The sequence below is a fragment of the Suricata suricatta genome, chromosome 1 (genome assembly GCF_006229205.1).
Source record: "Suricata suricatta isolate VVHF042 chromosome 1, meerkat_22Aug2017_6uvM2_HiC, whole genome shotgun sequence".
NCBI classification, from domain to species: domain Eukaryota; kingdom Metazoa; phylum Chordata; class Mammalia; order Carnivora; family Herpestidae; genus Suricata; species Suricata suricatta.
In genome coordinates, this window is record NC_043700.1 from 126,331,154 (window position 1) to 126,350,078 (window position 18,925).

The 18,925-nt window shown below is 38.2% G+C and overlaps 1 protein-coding gene across 1 annotated transcript in view; it reads right to left on the reverse strand.

Moving 5' to 3' along the window:
- Positions 1-389: 389 nt before the first annotated feature.
- PTPN13 (protein tyrosine phosphatase non-receptor type 13) overlaps positions 390-18,925 on the reverse strand; it is a 189,152-nt gene continuing 170,616 nt past the window's right edge. The window contains exons 41-48 of the mRNA XM_029943587.1: positions 16,124-16,179; positions 13,501-13,607; positions 11,564-11,712; positions 10,109-10,199; positions 7,391-7,728; positions 5,393-5,608; positions 3,796-3,858; positions 390-1,073 (exon numbers count right to left, since the gene is read on the reverse strand). Of these exons, the coding sequence (XP_029799447.1) occupies positions 981-1,073; positions 3,796-3,858; positions 5,393-5,608; positions 7,391-7,728; positions 10,109-10,199; positions 11,564-11,712; positions 13,501-13,607; positions 16,124-16,179 (1,113 nt within the window). The 3' untranslated portion in view covers positions 390-980. The remainder of the gene's footprint in view (positions 1,074-3,795; positions 3,859-5,392; positions 5,609-7,390; positions 7,729-10,108; positions 10,200-11,563; positions 11,713-13,500; positions 13,608-16,123; positions 16,180-18,925) is intronic.

The following is an 18,925-nucleotide window of genomic DNA, read 5'->3' on the forward strand; positions in this document are numbered from 1 at the left end:
TCAGACCCTGATGAAGATGCAGGATTGCTAACACCCCTTGTGGCTCCTGGGGCTGGCACGACCGGGGCCACGTGGGGAGATGGGACGTTGGGGTCCAGAAGTTCTTGTTGCCCCAGGGCCTGGTGTTGTTAAGAAATAACACACTGGGGGCGCCTGGATGACTCAGTCGGTTAATGATCTCAAAGTTCGTGGGTTCGAGCCCTGCGTCGGGCTCTGTGCTGACTGCTCAGAGCCTAGAGCCTGTTTCAGATTCTGTGTCTCCCTCTCTCTCACCCTCCCCTGCTCATACTGTCTCTGACTCTCAAAAATAAATAAAAAAACAGAAAAAAATAAAAAAAAAGGAAAACACACTGAAAATGCTGAATTTGTCTGCACCCACTTTGGCTTGCTCATGTTTTTAAGATGGATTTTTATTTACAGAATGAGATGAAGCGTAACAGATAATGCAGTTACAAACGTACTCCACTTTCATGAAAAAGTATATAAATATATTACAGGAAATTCTATATAGTAAACATTAGAAACGGATACAGTAAACATTTGCTACGTTTTTCTATTCCAAGATTACTGTCATTTAAAGCTTAAATACTGGTTTCAAGTATCCCCTATAAAATAACTCTATTAAAATACTGGAAAAGAATTTTGCTATAAACAAGATTGGTGCATGAAAAATAGACTCGGTGTGTTCTTGTAACAATTTCAACTGTAATCAAATGCTGCCTTATTCATCCCTAAGATCTGCATTGTTCAGTTAGTGTTAAAAAATTTTAAATTATCATCACAGGTTAAAGTAGCTGTAAAAATACAGCATTCCACCACTATTTATTGTATGAAGAATGCCCCTCTAAGGTAGAGGAGAATAATCATAGTAATATTGCATGGACTGGGTGCCCTGTGATCATTATCTCAACCAGAGAGCGGGAGTATCTGTTGGAGGTTGGGAGAGATGAAGAAGCATCCACAAGGCTGTTCTTTTCATGTTATTTCAGAAGCTGTGGCTCTTTTTGCTCTTCTTTCGCTTGAAGACGTGTCAGCACATAGAGGATGACTTGATAGCAGAAAATATATTGATCCTATGGCCAAAAAAACCATTCTAGATTTATAATGTGAGAGATATGTGTTATATCGAATACATATAACGAGTAATTTTGGAAATATGGGAAATTTTGTTATCATTACTGTAAGATACAGGATACAGAATTGTGCAGTATCATAAAAATTATACGAAACTGAAACCAGATTGACAAAATGAGGAGGGGAAACCTTGAGGGGTGGGTTGGTGGAAATACCCCAGATCCTAACCGAGACGGTCTGTGGTAGGCCACTTTTACTTTTTGGGCTTTGGTAATATTTATGATTTGCTTTTATAACGGAAAAATAAACTTCCTACAAAATTTCCTCTAGAGTTTATTGAACTCATCTTGCTGTTCTGAAATGTCAAAACCCAAGAAGCTATACAAAATAATTTTCTTTAAATATTTGGAATGAAAGAATATGGAAATCAAAAATTTTGGAAACTAACTCCTTTTTTGGTGAAATTATTCTCTGTGAAGTTGATGGTGCAGGGATCTAAGTTTTCTTGTTATACTTTGCAAGGAATTAATGGGTCTGAAGGTAAAAAGAAAAAAAATCACAATATACTAAATGGAAAGCAATAAAACAATTAACTTCAGTCGAATCTCATTTAAAGCAGTCATGCCTGTGTGCATGTTTAGACTAAATGTAAGAACACTGCCTAAAATGTTAACAATTCTGGAGAGGAGGGATACAAGTAACCCTTTTATCTCCTTTTTGCTCATCTGTATTTTAACTTTCCCACATTTTGTACAAGTTCATCCTTGACTTTCTCTCATGCTGCAAACAAACCTTTAGCAAACCTACTTCCCATGATGTCCTCTTCCCCCGATATCCACACCACTCGGGCCTGGGCCCATGCCTGCCACCTAATGGACCAAGCTGCTTCTAACCCTGCAGCCTCCTCTCCAAATCCAGTATTGTTTTAGTTATAACGTGTGAGTCAGATCAGCTGAGTCTGCATCACGTGATGGCTCCATTTCCCTCAGAAGGCGGCCCGGGCCCTGGGTCCTGTCACTTCCTTTTCTCACCTCAGCCACAGCCGTTCTTAAACACGCAAGACCCACTCCTGCCGCAGCTCTCCACGAGGGGGTTCTGTCTGTCTGAGACACTCTCACAGTCAGACAGCCAATGACCCGCACTGCGCTCCCTTCAGACCTTGGCTGCAGTGTCACTTTCTCAGTGCGGCCACCATACTGAAAATACCCCTCCCAGCCTGCACCACGCTTCCTCTTCGCCCTGCTCCATTTCCCCCTCTCTAAAGTACTTACTGCTTTCAGAGATCTTAGATAACTTACTTAGTTCATGTGTCTGATATCTCCCTTCCTCCTCACCACCCCAGGAGGGGATCTTTGCTATTCTAGCAGGGATCTTTGTTTCATTCCTGGATGTGCTCCAAGCACCTAGAAGCTGCCTGGTCCACAGCAGACACTAAGTATCTGTTGAATAAGTGAACTTTCTGGGTCTAAAGAACTTACAAAGATCAGTATGTTCTCTTTACCTAAAAAATGTGTATATCAGCTTAGTATTTATGAGATTTAACTTGAATTAAAATGTATGTGAAGGGAAGGCAGGCAAACTTTAATTTTAAAGATGGTTGTGAACTTCTATATTCTTTAGAAGGAAAAGAAATGTGAATTTACAGACATATAAAAATTGCTTCCATATCCCTCCCTGCAATACAAACAGTAAGAACAGTGGAACTACTCAGAACGGACAGATACTCTACATAACGCAGTTCCTGGATAGATACCAGTCTGCAGGTCAGTGGGTGTATAACCCACGGTCGGGTATCATGGTTTGAAATGAAAATGATCAAAACGGATCCACACATTCACTCTCCCCCAAGAGCGCCTTGTCCAAGCTAAGTGACTCCGGCCCGCCTGCCTTCTGGCCTTCTTGTCAATGCTGCTGAATCCATTCCCTCTCGGGGAATTTCTGTAGCAAGAATGTTACCTTTAATATCTTTAAGCTGGAAATGGGCAAAGAATACCACTGATTACATGCTATTTGGTACCATCCCCAATTTTTGCCCCAACATGCTCTACTGTTCTCTGCAGTGCAGAAGCTGCATTTCCTCATTTTAAAAAATGTTTTATTAAAATTTTTTTAACGTTTATTCATTCTTGAGAGATGGAGAGAGACAGAGCATGGGTAGGGGAGGGGCAGAGAGAGAGGGAGACACAGAATCTGAAGCAGGCTTCAGGCTGCTGCCTGACACGGGGCTTGAACTCATGGAGCATGAGATCATGATCTGAACTAAAGTTGGATGCTTAACCAACTGAGCCACCCAGGTGCTCCCCCCCTTTTTAAAATTTCTTAGAGAGAGACAGGGGCAGAGGGGGAAGGTGAGAGAGAGAGGCCCAAGCAGGCCCCACACTCAGTGTAGAACCAGATAGAGGGCTCGATCTCACAACCCTAGGATGTCAACCAAGAAGAATCAAGAGTTGGACACTCAACTGACTAAGCCACCTACACACTCCCTTTTTCTTCATTTATTAAAAAATTAAAAGGAAAACTTAAAATAGCTTAAAAATGTTTTCTTTTTTTTTATGAATTAGTCCTCAATTAGTTTAAAAAAAGAAGTCCGTTACTACCACAGATGTTTGGTTTTAGGGAATAATGTGAAGGCCCGGTAAGAAGAGAAACGGTTTAACCAGAACTCTGAAACATCCAAATCTTCATGGGAATCCTCATTAGAAGACACCAACCAAGACTCACCTCTGTCTGAACCATCCCATGTCTTTGCAGCCTCATGCAGCGCACCAGGTCAGAGATGTCAAACTGCCAAAGCAAACGGGCTATCCGTTAGAGAAAAAGCGATACCAAATTTGAACCCCAAAGATTCACAGAGGAAGGACTTCTATCGATTTCTATATCTCATTCTCCTTCCCCTTTTAGCAGGTTTGGGAAATTGTTCTGGACAAAATAAGTCAGTAAGTCGGTCAATAAGACTGACTCTGCCATCATTTCATAATTTTATTTATGATCTTTGTAAGAATTAAGGAAGGTGTTCTATTTGAAAATCCCCAACAGAAATTCTCTTCTCTCTGGAATTTGACTAATTTCTAATATCACCATTTGTTTTATTTTATTTAAAAACAAATTTTAAGTTTATTTATTTATTTTTGAGAGAGTGAGAGACAGCACGAGTGACGAAGGGGCAGAGACACACACACACACACACACACACACACACACACACACACACAATCTGAAGCAGGGTCCAGGCTCTGAGCTGTCAGCACAGAACCTGGCCTGACGTGGGGCTCGAATCCACAAACTGTGAGATTATGACCTGAGTTGAAATTGGATGCTTAACTGGCTGAGCCACCCTGGCGCTCCAAGAATGTAAGTTTTTACATTGTAAATATACTTTCTTTTGTGCTTATATATATGTATATATATATGCATATATGTACACACACATATATATGTATATATGTATTTTAAGTAAGCACTCAATGTGAGGCTTGAACTCAGAACCCCAAGATCAGAGTCGCATGCTCTACCAACTGAACCAGCCTGATGCCCCAGTGCTTGAATATTTCTATTCCTAAGTGTGATGGTGACACTGACTTATACAAATCTACAGACTATAAAGAGTAAAATGCAATAGTGTGTAAGGGACTTTTGAGCACAGTTAAAACCAGTAAAATAAATATAAATTTGGGGCACCTCAGTGGCTCAGTTGGCAGAGTGACTGACTTCAGCTCAGGTCATGATCTCATGGGTTGTTGAGTTCAAGCCCCGTACTGGGCTCACTGCTGTCAGCCTGTCAGTGCTGGGCCTGCCTCAGATCCTCTGTCCCCGTCTCTCTGCCCCTCCCCTGTTTGCACTCTCCCCCCAAAATAAATAAAAAATAGAAAACAACAATAAAAATCAAATATAAATTTGAAGAAGTATTTCTTCTTGATTATGGTCTGGGTAGTTTTGAACAACATTTACTAAACTATAATTTGATGTAGTAAGAAAATTAAGGCATTTAGAGAAACTGCTAAATAAAATATTTCAAGATTATAGCACAGTATTAAAAATTAGATTTTACTGTTTATTCCGGTCAAATGCTAGTTCAGCCTATGACTTTTTTTTTAGAGAGACACAGAGTGATCACAAGTAGGGGAAGGGCAGAGGGAGAAGGAGAGAGAGAGAATCATAAATAGGCTCCACACCTAGTGCAGAGCCTGACATGAGTATCCATCTCACAACCGTGAAATCATGACTGTGAGATCATGACCTGAGCCAAAATCAAGAGTCAGACCCTTAACAAACAGAGCCACTCAGGTGCCCCTAGTTCAGCCTGTGTCTTCGTACTCACGTCAAGATCTTGACTGATTAATCCTAAAACCACATCTATGCATATAAGGGTCCCTGAACGTCCAATGCCCGCGCTGCAGTGCGTGATGATTGGGCCTGATCTGTGAACGTGTCTCATGTAAGAGATAAAAGTGAGCAAGTCGTCTGGCTGAGAAGGTGTATCGTGGTCTGGCCAGGCAGTGAAATTCAGATGAGAAATATGACGTGTCTCTCCTGTCTGGAATTGTACAACAAAAAAAATAGATAAAGGCATGCTGTACTGTTCACACGTAAGTTTTAATTCTTAATAATATACTGTCCTTTCAATTTTTGACTTGTCCATTGAATCAGATGAAAGGAAAGGTGAAAGAGACAAAAAGACTTTATCAAACAACACATGGAGGGTCTTTAACAAGGAGGCTGCTAAGTTCACATTTTAAATACTGGTAAAAACTACTTTTTGAAAATCCTAAAAGCAAATTACATTTTAATACAAATAACAACCTTTTCTAAATGATTCTACTTTTAACTCACTCTAGATAAAAGCCAAAGTCATTGTTAATGGCTTAAACGCCTTCCATAATTTGGCCCAGTTACTCTCAGATCTAACTTGCTCCTCATGGCCACAAGAGACCTCTTTGCAGTTTTTTAAAAAATACTAAGGCTCAGTTCAAGCCTTAGAGCACTTGCTCTTTCTGACTGAAATCCCCCTTTCCCCATCCCTCTGGCTCGATCAACTCCTTTAGGGTTTTTTTCCACAGCACCATCATCACTAGTATTTCCTGATTAGTAAGTAAACTCCATAAGGTCAGGGATTTCTTTTTGTCTGTGTGGCTAACTGCTGAATCCCTAGATTCCATAATAGGGCCTGAGCTCTACAAACTGTGTGTTAATCAGATCATTTAAGGAATACTGAACAATTGTGTTGACATAAGTAATGGGTAGGCAGTATAAGTGAATGAGGTATAATCTTGAATTCTTTATAAAATCACATCAAAAACCATGAAGGAAATCCTTAGGCTATCTTAACATGCCTTCAATAGCAGCAAGTCAAACTTCAGTAGGATTACAGTTGCTCCTCGAACAACATGGGTTTGAACTGCACAGGTCTATTTATACACAGACGTTTTTTTATAGTACAGTATTATAAATGTATTTTCTCTTCATTATGATTTTTTGGCATTTTCTTTTCTCTAGCTTACTTTATTATAAGAATCAGTATATAATACATGTGTTAACACAAAACATGTGTTAAAAATGGACTGTTTATGTTATTGGTAAGGCTTCCAATCAACAGTAGGCTACTAGTACTTCAGGTTTTGGAGCCAAAAATTATAGGTGGAATTTTGACTGCATGAGAATCAGTGGCCCTACCCTACCTGTGTTGTTCAAGGGTCAACTATATTCACACTTAAGCTAGTATTGCTGGGGGGTAGGGCATGGTCGGGGGAAAGAGGGTGAAATTTAGGGGCTGTGGAGATGAGGAAAAGTAGCAGCTTTACTTAAGGTATACCCATTTAATCTAATTCAACATAGATTTATATAGTGGTTAGGTGGCTGCAAAAGGTATCCAAATGATAAACATTTATGCTATAATTGCCTGTGTACTACTGAACATGTTGTTGATGGGGGAATATTTGCTACTTACAGATTTTGAGTTTTACTCACTCTACTTAGAGGTTTGACCTTAAAAAAAAATTTCCAGCACATAGCTTTTGAGCCATTCTGTGGTATCACTAAGCAAAGGATGATGGACGGTTACCATAAAAGTCCTGTGTTCTCAGTTTCATTCTATTACAGTACATACTGGAGGAAACAGCTTGGTAGAAGTCATGAAGGGGGTCACATTTAAGTTTATATTAGATACAAAATAATGGGTGACATTCGTGATGCTGAAATGGGAGCCTGGAAGTTGCTGGCTTTGAGTGAGGAATGCACTGATGCTATCAAGGAACACACCCAGGCCTGCATTCCAAGTAGGAGATAAGCCTCGGGAGATGGAAAGATTTAATTGGCTTACCTGAATATCTTCCAGGGCCATTGCCCTGACTACAAAGCCCTTCAACTGCTGCATTCTCACAAGAGCCAGCCGAAGCCTGTCATTGACCATTGTCGTTTTGCCCAGGATGTTAGGCCAATAGCGCTGGCATTTGATTTTTTCTCCTTCTACTTCTTGGGTCATCATGGCTATCACTGTGGATTTTTGTTCCCAAATCATCTGCCAGAAATCTCCGACAGTTGTAGGGAGAGGTCCTTGGCAGGCAATGTAAACAAACTCTTCTTTTCCCACTGGGATCTTAATGAAGCTGGCGTTGATATATCCACCGTCATCTCCCAGAGGCACTCTGGTAGCGTCATCTGTGAATTTCCCATCACAAAACAGAGCCATCTGTATCATGCACTTCTTTCTTTCTGTCTGTCTTTCAAGTTTTTTTATTTATTGAGAGAGTGAGCGTCAGAGCACACAAGTGGGGGAGGGGCAGAGAGAGAGAGGGAAAGAGAGAGAGAGAATCCCCAGCAGGATTCACACTGTCCACACAGAGCTCCGTGCAGGACTTAAACTCCCCAACCATGAGTTCATGACCTGAACCGAATTCAAGAGTCAGATGTTTAAGTGACTGAGCCACCGAGGCACCTCTGTATCATGCCTTACAACCAGGGTCACTCAAGATTACGAGAAATTCCTCAGAACCATAAATGAAATAATATATTTTATTGAAAGCATATTTTCAAATTAAGTATAGCCAAATCATTTTATATTTACCTGTTTCACTCATTACAAGTATATCTAAGATGTCAACTCAATGAGTTTGACAGATAATTTGATATTATTTACATAGATTAAAACTTATAATTAATACATTTAGAACTTCTTAACAAGTTCCTAGAGAAACAAACTTAACTTTGCTATTTCTTATCCATCCTTATCTTAATGATGACAATACTGAATTTAATGAATGACAATGCTAAAAGATTGCTTCATAAAATAAAAATTAATATTATAGTGAATTTATTAAAATACTTATTACATGTATAATTGGCATAATTACCTCTTGCTCATCTAATTAAACTATATTCTTTTAAATCAGCAGCCAATTATAAACACAATAAATAAAAAGGTAGCTCACTTTATTCTCCATGTATATAGGCTCTTGTCTTTGATTGTAATTTCATAGTCAGAATATAAATTTTCAAACCAGTGAAAAGTATATGTAAGCCATCTTATCCAAGATAATTAGTTTGCATGTTCTTACACATCAGAAGCCATTTCTACTTAAAACATTTATAAATTTAACTAGCAATTTCTAGGATTATCAAATTATGACTTTATTAATAGGTTTCAAAAGCCCCCATCAATTGCTCTTCTATTACTTGACTTTTATGTCATAGTTAATGGTAATAAATCCACTCAGTAGTTTTATATGTATGGCTTATCCCATTTTGATTTTGAGATACTAGTCTGGCCATTTCTTTTTCTTTTTGCCTGAAATAATTCCCACCTACTTATACTGAACCATTATTGATTTCATATTTATTTATTTAAGTTTATTTTGAGAGAGAGCACGTGCACACGTAAGTGGAGGAGATGCAGAGAGAGAGAGGGAGAGAGAGAATCCCAAGTAGGCTCCACACTGTCAGTGCACAGCCTGACGCGGGGGTGAGGGGGTGGCAGCTCGATCCCACACACAATGAAATCATGGCCTGTAAATCAAGAGTCGGATGTTCAACTGACTTAGCCACCCTGGAACCCCTCAATTTAATTTTTAAAATGTTAAGATCCACTTTTTAAGGACGTTTTCTAAAATAACTTTTATATCTTCTGTCTTGGTTGAAAACATTTAGTTGTACTATTGCATCATTTGTCAATATTGGTGCTCACTATATGTGCTCATATATAGAAATGTGGCTGATCATTACTATGAGAAGTTGCTAAAGAAAAAAAGAAGTTGCTAGACATTAGTATTTTGGTTTTATACAGATATAATTTAAAAAGCCACATGTTGGTTGGTGGAAAGGGTAAAATGTGGGCAACAAAACTTTTTTTTGAAACAGTTCAAACTATAATCCATTATTGCTACCATTGCAGCCACATGCATATATATCAGAGAAATTTCTCTAAATTTAAAATGAGTGAATAAATAGATGTTGGTATGAAGCATAAAATAAGAAACCATTCATCCAGAAGTTGATTCATATTTTAAGAGGACTTTAAAATTACTGACTTGGCATCACTGATTAATTTCTAACACTATGCTATAAAAACTCATACATGTCTGAAGAAATATTTAAGATTCCTCTGATTGATTTTTCAGTATATCATATATAATTTGAAAAGGAATTCAAATTGTATATCTAAATATGTTTGTTACTTACGTAAATCTCTAAATATGTGTTTGTGTGTGTGCTCACATACTTATGTGAGAAACAGGGTAACCTAGCATAAAAGCTTTTTTTTTTAATTTAAAAAATGTTTATTTGTATTTTTGAGAGAGAGAGAGACAGTATGAGTGGGGCTAGGGCAGAGAGAGGGAGACACAGAATCTGAAGCAGGCTCCAGGCTCCAAGCTGTCGGTACAGAGCCCGATGTGGGGCTTGAATGCACAAACCGCGAGATCATGACCTGAGCCGAAGCCGGACGCGTAACCAACTGAGCCACCCAGGTGCCTCTAGCATAAAAGTTTTAAATCAGTTCAAATTATTAGACATACATTTGATTTGAAGTCAAATTGGAACTTACATGGAAGTATATTTTTATAACGGTTCTTTTTTCTGTTTTCCTTAGTTTGTCCAATTAGACACTGATCCAAAGGTTTTAATTCTTGAAGATTCTGCATGCAAAAATGGAAATAAAGTTAAATTTGTTGAGATATGCAGTAATTCAGTGATAACTGCAAATACATTAAATATGCAGGGTGCAAAATTGGCTACTGATCAGGGCAGACTTTGAGTGTTAAGTAATACATATGTCCTGTCAAGATAAGCAAGTCTAAAATCCCAATCCTAATCTGATATTTGAAATCTATTGCTGCAAATATCTTAAACATGTTGTAGTTAGTCAACTCATTTTGTGAGGCTGTACTTTGAATCTTAATTTTCATTTCAGTTTAAAGAGGTCTATAATTATATTTTAGGGGAAAAAACAACTTATAATAAGAACTTTTGCTTAAAAAATGAGATGAAGCAGAATTTTTTTGATAATGTTGTGGGGTCATAGAATAACCCTTATGGCTGGGTTGTGGTTAGACAGTCATGTGTTTTAAAGTCAACTCTTTCTCACTTTTCATGCACTCATTAGTACATCCATCCACCTGTCCATCCATCTGACAAATATATACTGAAAATGCCTACTTGGTGCACGGCACTGTAATAGGTCCTGGGAATACAGTGGTGAGAAGGAAGACATGATTCTGGCTCTCCTAGAGTTTCAGACTATTAGGAGAAAGAGGCAGTAAAGAAGCAAACATATTGTGATATATGTGTTTAAGAACTGAACAAGCTACTGTGTTAGAGAAAAATAAAGATTTACTTTACAAAGGGTTGTGATGGCAGGGTTTTGGGATGGTGACATTTAAACCTCAAAGAAGAAATCAATTCTGCAAAAAGGAGAAGGAGAGTATACCTCAACTATTGTGAGCTGGTTTCCAAATCTATTAATGGAATTTACTGCGAGTATTAAATACAAAGCATCTAGCACACTGCAGAAGCTCTCAAGAGAAGTTAGCTCCTTTCACTTCAGTAGCTATGAAAAGCTCAGGAAGTTAGAAAGCAAGCTTATGGTTTGAGGGAGATGAGCAAGGTAAACCCCAAAACCACAGCGGTGCTCCATTCCTCTTTGGTAGAGCGGTGAATATGGATGTTGCCAGCAAGACTCCATGAACAAGGGCTCTGAATCGTTGCTTCTTTGAACTGAGGGGCATATTTCTGGAGCTATATTAAACTAGAAACTATTGCTAATGAACTATATACACAGTGTATTAATTATGACGTTTAGTGGATGGTTGGAATCGACACTTAAAGAGACATTTTAAAACCAGTACTATTAGCATCCTAATTAGAAAAATTAATTTCTTGCTAGACAGGACAAGATGGCGCTTTTATTTGGAAGTAAAATTGTAGAGTAATGGGCATTTTCAAAATTTCTCCTAACCTTGCATGAAACTTTGGGAAAGAATCATTGGCAGAAACCACTTACCTCCAGCTCCTTAGAAGGAATTCCTTGATCTAACAAACCTCGCAACATTCGAATGACTGATTTCAACTTGGTACCAGTGTATTTACCGGAGGGAGGCACTTTGACGATGGGGACAGCAGCAAGCTCCTCATTTGTCAGAAAGGGATGATCTAACAAGAAGACAGCAGTTGATTAAAAAAAAAAAAAAAAAATCCCACAGAACTGATTTAGCCAATAAGGGAACTGATTTGAGCCTATTCTTACCTCCTCTATTTTTATGAAAGGAAGAGTCTTTATTTATTAAAAAAATTGTTTTTAAATGTCTTTATTTTTATTTTGAGAGAGAGGCAGAGAGCAAGTGGGGGAGGAGCAGAGAGAGAGACACACACAGAATGTGAAGTAGGCTCCAGGCTCTGAGCTGTCAGCACAGAGCCCAACACTGGCTCAAACCCACAGACTGTGAGATCATGACCTGAGCCAAAGTTGGATGCCCAACCGACTGAGCCACCCAGGCGGCGTCCCAGAAGGGAAGAGTCTTTAGGATTAATAAGGCAATAGAACAGGTAGGCAAATCTTGACCTTGGCAAGGCCCTTGTCCCCAATTTTTGAGGAAACACTTCACTGATTGTTCAGAAATTCTTAAGGCTCTTACATACAGTTTCTAGAAGAGTTTAAGTGTTTTTTTTTTTTTTTTTTTTTTTTACTTCTCATGACTAAGACGGCACTATTTTCTTGATGAGGATGTATCTAGTCCTCTTTTTGCTTTGCACTTTAATTAGCTTCCAAACACATGGGGAAAAGATGAAGCGAGATGCTTCAGAAATTCTTTACAACAGGACATTGTACTAGAAACACTGAGGTCTCCTCTCTCCACCCACCCTTGGTACTCAGTGCCAGTATCTCTGGCATTTGACAGTTTTTTCTCAATACAAATGAAACCTTGGGGTCTTCAGGAGCTTATCAAATAAGTGATATTAGTGTCTTAGAAGAGATATGTATCTAATTTAGTACCTGCTCTATGGAAACTACTTCTATCAGAAAGCAACTATTATCCTGGAAAAAAAGTAGGAAAGAGTTCTTGCTATAGTCTGCACAAGTGTAGCTTTGCAGATACACCTGTAAATTAGCTGATTAAAACATTCTGATGACAGCTACCTGTAGACAACAACAATGCCAGGCTCTGTGAGGCACACAGAGCTGTACGTCAGGACATGGAACACCTGGTGGGGTGAAGGCTAGTTGTAAACACAGACTTCGCTCCTCAGAAGTAATTGTAAACTTTTACAGAACTGAGTGTAAAGGCAATAGGAGCTCAAAGGCTGGACATGAGCACAGATTTGACAAGAGCACCATCACGAACACAGTTTCCCTAAATCAAGAAAGTGTTTATTCAACTACTTTAATTTCCTTGAACAACTAGCACTTCAAATTACAAAACCATATCTTTCATTGTATTACTGTAACACTGCCTACCATAAAAAAAGAGAAATGCAACACCTGATAGAGCTTCATTTCTCCACTGGCTCAGTTATAAATTCACAGAGGCAGTAACAAGACAGAGCAATTGATTCTTCCTTTTAAAAAATGAGGTTGAGATTCAAGGGTAATAATTTTCCCTCTTTGAGCTACTCTACCTGTTTTATTATAAATAAAATGTACTCCTTGATTTCTCATTCCATATTGGCAAAATGTGACTTTGTGTTTCCAATTATTTATCATTTACACTTTTATTTGTGTTTTATTTCAAGCCACTGAGAATTTTAGCCTTCAACTGTGCAAATTCCTACGTACAGAACTGAATGCTGATACCTTCCTCTGTGATTTCACTTTATTTATGGAACCAAATAATGTAAATGTATAGAGAAAACAGCACATCTCTGTATTCTAAAAACTGTAATTTTCAAACACATTTTTTATCCATTACTTTTGATGAAAACAGTGGCTTATAAAATTCTTGCCTTTATTGGAATCCTCATGGTTTGTTGTTTCCATTGGCAGTTTGTCACTTCCCCAGGCCACTTCATTGTCACCATCAGTCTTTCTTTCTTGTGGCTTTTGAATCAAGCTATGACAACAAAACACATTTGTAATTTTTTCTTCAGTTTTGTCCCTCAAATACATTTAAATATTATATCCCTGAGGAGCACCTGGATGGCTCAGTGAGTTAGTTGTCTGACTCTTGGTTTCGGCTCAGGTCATGATATCATGGTTGGTGGGATTGAGCCCCACATTGGGCTCTGTGCTGACAGTGCAGAGCCTACTTGGGATTCTCTCTCTCCTACACTTTCTCTCTCTCTTGTTTCCTGCCCCTCCCTGACTCATGTATGCATGCATGCTCTTTCTCTCAAAATAATAAAAAAAAAAATCCTTGAACCTCTTAGTTCCTGTATAATTATCATGATATTTAAAAATAGATCATCTGATTTGAAAAAACCCAAGCCTGCAATTCCTAAGATTTATTGGTAGATGTAAATTAAACTGAAGTACAAAATTGCTTAATGTAGTCTCAAATTTGTTTTTAAACAAATCTTGTCTTTGGACGTTAGATTGAAGGAGTCCCTTGGAGATAAAGTGGTTTGCTGCTCCTTTCAACACAGGTAACCAATTTCAATTGTGTTAGTAGAGCTCTGTCTTTTTAACAGCTACCTGCTATTATTGTACTGTATGGATATATCTTTATTTATAGAAGTCTCTGTTGATGCACATCTGTCTTTTGCTGCAAGTGGGGGCTGGTCAGACACTTTTGTATCAGTGCACTCAGGTACTGGAAAAAAACACAGTACAAGGTCCCATTTTTCTAGGGGTACACACAGTAGATGCCATCTCCCTGGTAAGGTGGATGGCTAGAAAAGAGAGTCTAGCCAGGACAAATGTTTAGTGATGAGATGAAAAAGGATAATGTAAAAGGCTAAACACATTTTTTCATTTTCTGATATTCAGGGGGAACAAAGCAGAGTACATCTGAGGACATTAATACAGACCATTAAAACAAGACATGGGCAGCGATTATGGTGCTTTTATGGTGGATGTTTTCCTCTGCTCCTGCTAACTGTGGGTTACAATTAACATTTAATTTGCAAGGTCTGCATCTATGAGGATGCTTTTGTCATCCAGTAAGTACATTTTGTCTGGACGGGTATAGTTTGGAGATCCTTCATCAGGCATTCCCTTCTTTCTCATTCCTTTGATTAGCTGCTTCAGTGTTTCACAGGTTTGTAGGAGTACACCCTAATTTATTTTGTGTAATTATTTTTTACAAGTATAAATGATGTTGCAATTACATTTTTGTAGAAATGTCTTTGCACACATGTGGTAGTGGGAGCCATTCTTAGAAATAAAATTGCTAGATTGAAGGTTATATACTATAGTTCTTTGAATCTATGACACTCATCATTATAAGATCCGCTATTATCTTATTCACATTAAGAAAGAAATAATATTGATGACTATAAGACCCTTCATGATTTCTGAGATATTAAAATAAGAAAGTGTACCTGAGAATTAGTAACATGTAGATAAAATTTGTATGTTAATAGTGTTTCTAACTGCTATTCCAATAAATTAGATATACTAGCTTACCCCACCTCACCCTCCACTTGCCCTGCCTACAGGATAGAGCCTGTATCTTTACAATTATTGGCAGCTGGCCCAGATATTTGATAGTCTTTTAAATTTAAACTGTATGCATTTCTATATTAATAATACATACCCCTTTGTCTAACTTTACTTAGTGAAAAATTCATTGTCAACTTCTTTTCCTAGGAAAATGAAATTAACTCCCTTTGAGTGTTAGGTTATCATCTAATATGGAGCAAAATTTATTTGTGTACAATCATTTTGTTGGCAAATAATATATGTAACTTTTAAAACATTAAACAGTGTAATAGGAAAAATCCAATTTTGTATTAGAAACTGTTTTCAAAAAGAAAAAAGTTTGTAAAGTATGGAAAAATAGAGAAACAGAAAAATAAGTTACCCATAATCCTACTAAAAGACAATCACTATCCTCATAGTTGGCACATTCCCTTTTAGACCTTTCTTTCATTTTTTCCCATGGGCAAGGATACGGTTTTTGGAGGAACATTGTAACAGTACACTGTCACATGCCACTGGAACCCCCTTATAACAGTATTTTTAAAACATTCTTAATATTCAACCATAGGTCAATAATTCAGTCAACCATTCTCATTTCATTCGAGAAGAATAAATTGATTTCAAAAGCAACATCTAAATGAAAATCTTCAGAGGACATCATTTTTTTTTTTTTTTTTTTAGATTTTATTTTTTAAGTAATCTCTACACCCAATGTGGAATTTAAACTCATGACCCTGAGATCAAGAGTCACATCCTCCACCAACTGAGCCAGCCAGTGTCCCCACCTCAAAGCACTTCTAAAAATGGGCGAGGGGCAGAGAGTGAGGGCGACAAAGAATCTGAAGTGGGCTCCAGGCTCTGAGCTGTCAGCACAGAGCCCAATGCGAAGCTCAAACACATGAACCTTGAGATCATGACCTGAGCCAAAGTTGGACACTTACTCCCAGGAGCCCCTGTTAGAAATACTTTAAAGGATTATATTCTTACCTTTCACTTTTTACTTTTTCTTCATAATCTTCTTCACAGCCATTCACTTTGATGGACTATAATAAAGAGAAATAAAAATTGCATTAGCCCATTGTTAAAAAAATAAACAACCTCAATGTTCAATTTTTTTCTGTTAATCATTTCCTATATTTACTGTCATATCCATCCTCCTACAACAAACACACATACGACATTCAATTAATGTCAAACTGTGGCTAAGGCATCTTCAGTGGCTCAAGAGTTTTTGCTGGTCCCACTTACTGACCTTCACACTCATATTGGCTTTTCATTTCTTTTTTTTTATTTTTATGTTATTTATTTTGACTTATTTTTAATTTTTTTAATGTTTATTTTTGAGAGAGAGAGACAGATGTGAGCAGGGAAGAGGCAGGAAGAGAGAAGGAGACAGAGAATCCAAAGCAGGCCCTGGGCTCTGAGCTGTCAGCGCAGAGCCTGATGCGGGGCTCGAACCCACGAACTGAGATCATGACCGGAGCTGAAGTTGGACGCTTAACTGACTGAGCCACCCATGTGCCCCTTCATATCTTTTTTTTATAAAAAAATTTTTTTAAAATGTTTATTTATTTTCGAGAGAGATACACAGTGTGAGCAGGAGAGGGACAGAGAGAGAGAGGAGACACAGAATCTGAAGAAGGCTCTAGGTTCTGAGCAAAGAGCCCCATTAGGAGCACAAACTCACAAGCCACGAGATCATGAACAGAGCTGAAGTTGGATGCTCAACCACTGAGCCACCCAGGTGCCCCCTTGGCTTTTCATTTCTCATAAGGGATATTAATGGTACACAGAGGTAGGGAGAAGACAAGATGAATAGCTGAAGTATGATTATTTAGATATGCATATTCAGTAAATATTTTTACACTACCTCAATTTTAAAATCTGAAAATGGGCTCTCTAGAAAAATCTTAGTAATCTTGCCCTTTTATTATTAAAATGATAGGTCTTTCCATGGAGAACATAGATCAATCGGCTCATATTTTAACTGAGTATGGTGTCTCAGAGACCCAAATACTGCAGGTACAGTTGTTACAATAAGAAGATGACAAGTTTTAGTCTTAGTTAATAAATCTTACATTTTCATCTTTCTTAGGACAAATTATCTTAACAAATGGGAAAGTCCTTTTGTTTCAAGACCCTGGGTTATCTGGCCTCTGTTTAACTCTACAATTCATCTGGTTTTACTCTCCACTTACCTGTGGCTTCAAACCCATAGTCTTTCAGTTCTTCAGAATCACCTCTTTTCAGTATAAAGCTCTTCCTATGAAAAGTATTTTTCTTTATTCAATGTCTTTTCCTTTTGAGGATGTTTCCTAACCACCTAGTCTAAAGTAACAGGTTTCCTTGGTTATTCTCTTTTGTAGCACTGTTTTTTCTTTGAGAGAGAGAGAGAGAGAGAGAGAGAGAGAGAGGGAGGGAGGGGGGGGGGGGGGAAGAGCGCAATCGAGTGTGAATGGGGGAGAGAGGCAGAGAGAGAGAGAGAAAGAAACCCAAGCAGGCTCCATGCTCAGTGTGGAGGCTGATGGGGCTCGATCCCATGACTCTGGGATCATGACCTGAGCTGAAATCAAGAATCGGATGCTCAACCAACTGAGCCACCCGGCCACCCCTTTTTTTCTTTTTAAACATCATAGACCTTATCACAACTTGTAATTTCATATTTATTTGGGTGTTTTCTTGATCATTATCTTGTCCTCCTCATTAGACTGTAAGCTCCACAAGGGCAGGAACCATGTCTGTTTGTTAACCACTGTGTGCCTACCACTGTGTGCCTGAGCCACAGAAGGGTGTCTCACTTCTTCAATAAAGATTTAGAAAAATAATTTTTTTAATGTTTATTCATATTTGAGAGATAGCAAGAGGCAGAACATGAGCAGGGAGGAGGCAGAGAGAGAGGGAGACACAGATTCTGAAGCAGGCTCCAGGCTCCACGCTGTCAGCACACAGCCCAACGTGGGGCTTGAAACCATGAACCGTGAGATCATGACCTGAGTTGAAGTCAGATGCCCAACTGACTGAGCCATCCAAAGGCCCCAAGATATAAAAAATCTTTAATATGATCTTTCAGTTATAGACCTTTAGACTTAAGAAGTATCTATAATGAAGTTATTCTGATAAAAGTATTCCACAATACTTTATAACATTCTCTAAACTCCATATAATAAACATTTGTCAGGACATGTTTTTACTTTAGCTTTAAAAATTGCACTTACTTATTTACATAGTACAGCTCCCAAGTTGACTACTAGATTACACAAGCAAATTGAGGACAGAAATTCTGATGTACCTTCTTACCTTGTTATCCCCAGCTTAATCAGCATCAAATAAGTTCAGCAATAGCTAAGTGAATAGTTCTGAAACTTTAGATGACGGTTTACACTATGTATATGACTGGCACACATTCCTTCATTCATAAATAAAGCTCAGACATTGGCCGGAAGTACTTAGTGTAGAGTGACAAGTTATAAGACAGTGACAAATGACAGTGTATGATACTAGACTCTTTATAATATAATGATTAGTAACTTAACTTTTGAATCATGAGAAAACTTTCAGGGTTAAAACCCTAAAACTTTTAGCATTGCACATACAATCCAAGCAATTTCCTTATTGGGTATTTACACAAAGAAAATGAAAACACACATTTGATGTTTACTGCAGCTTTTTTAAAATTTTAGTAATCTCTGTACCCCATGTGGTGCTCAAACTCGAACTCATGGCCCTGAGATCAAGAGTTGCGTGTTCTACCAACCAAGCCAGCCAAGCACCCCTACTGCAGTATTATTT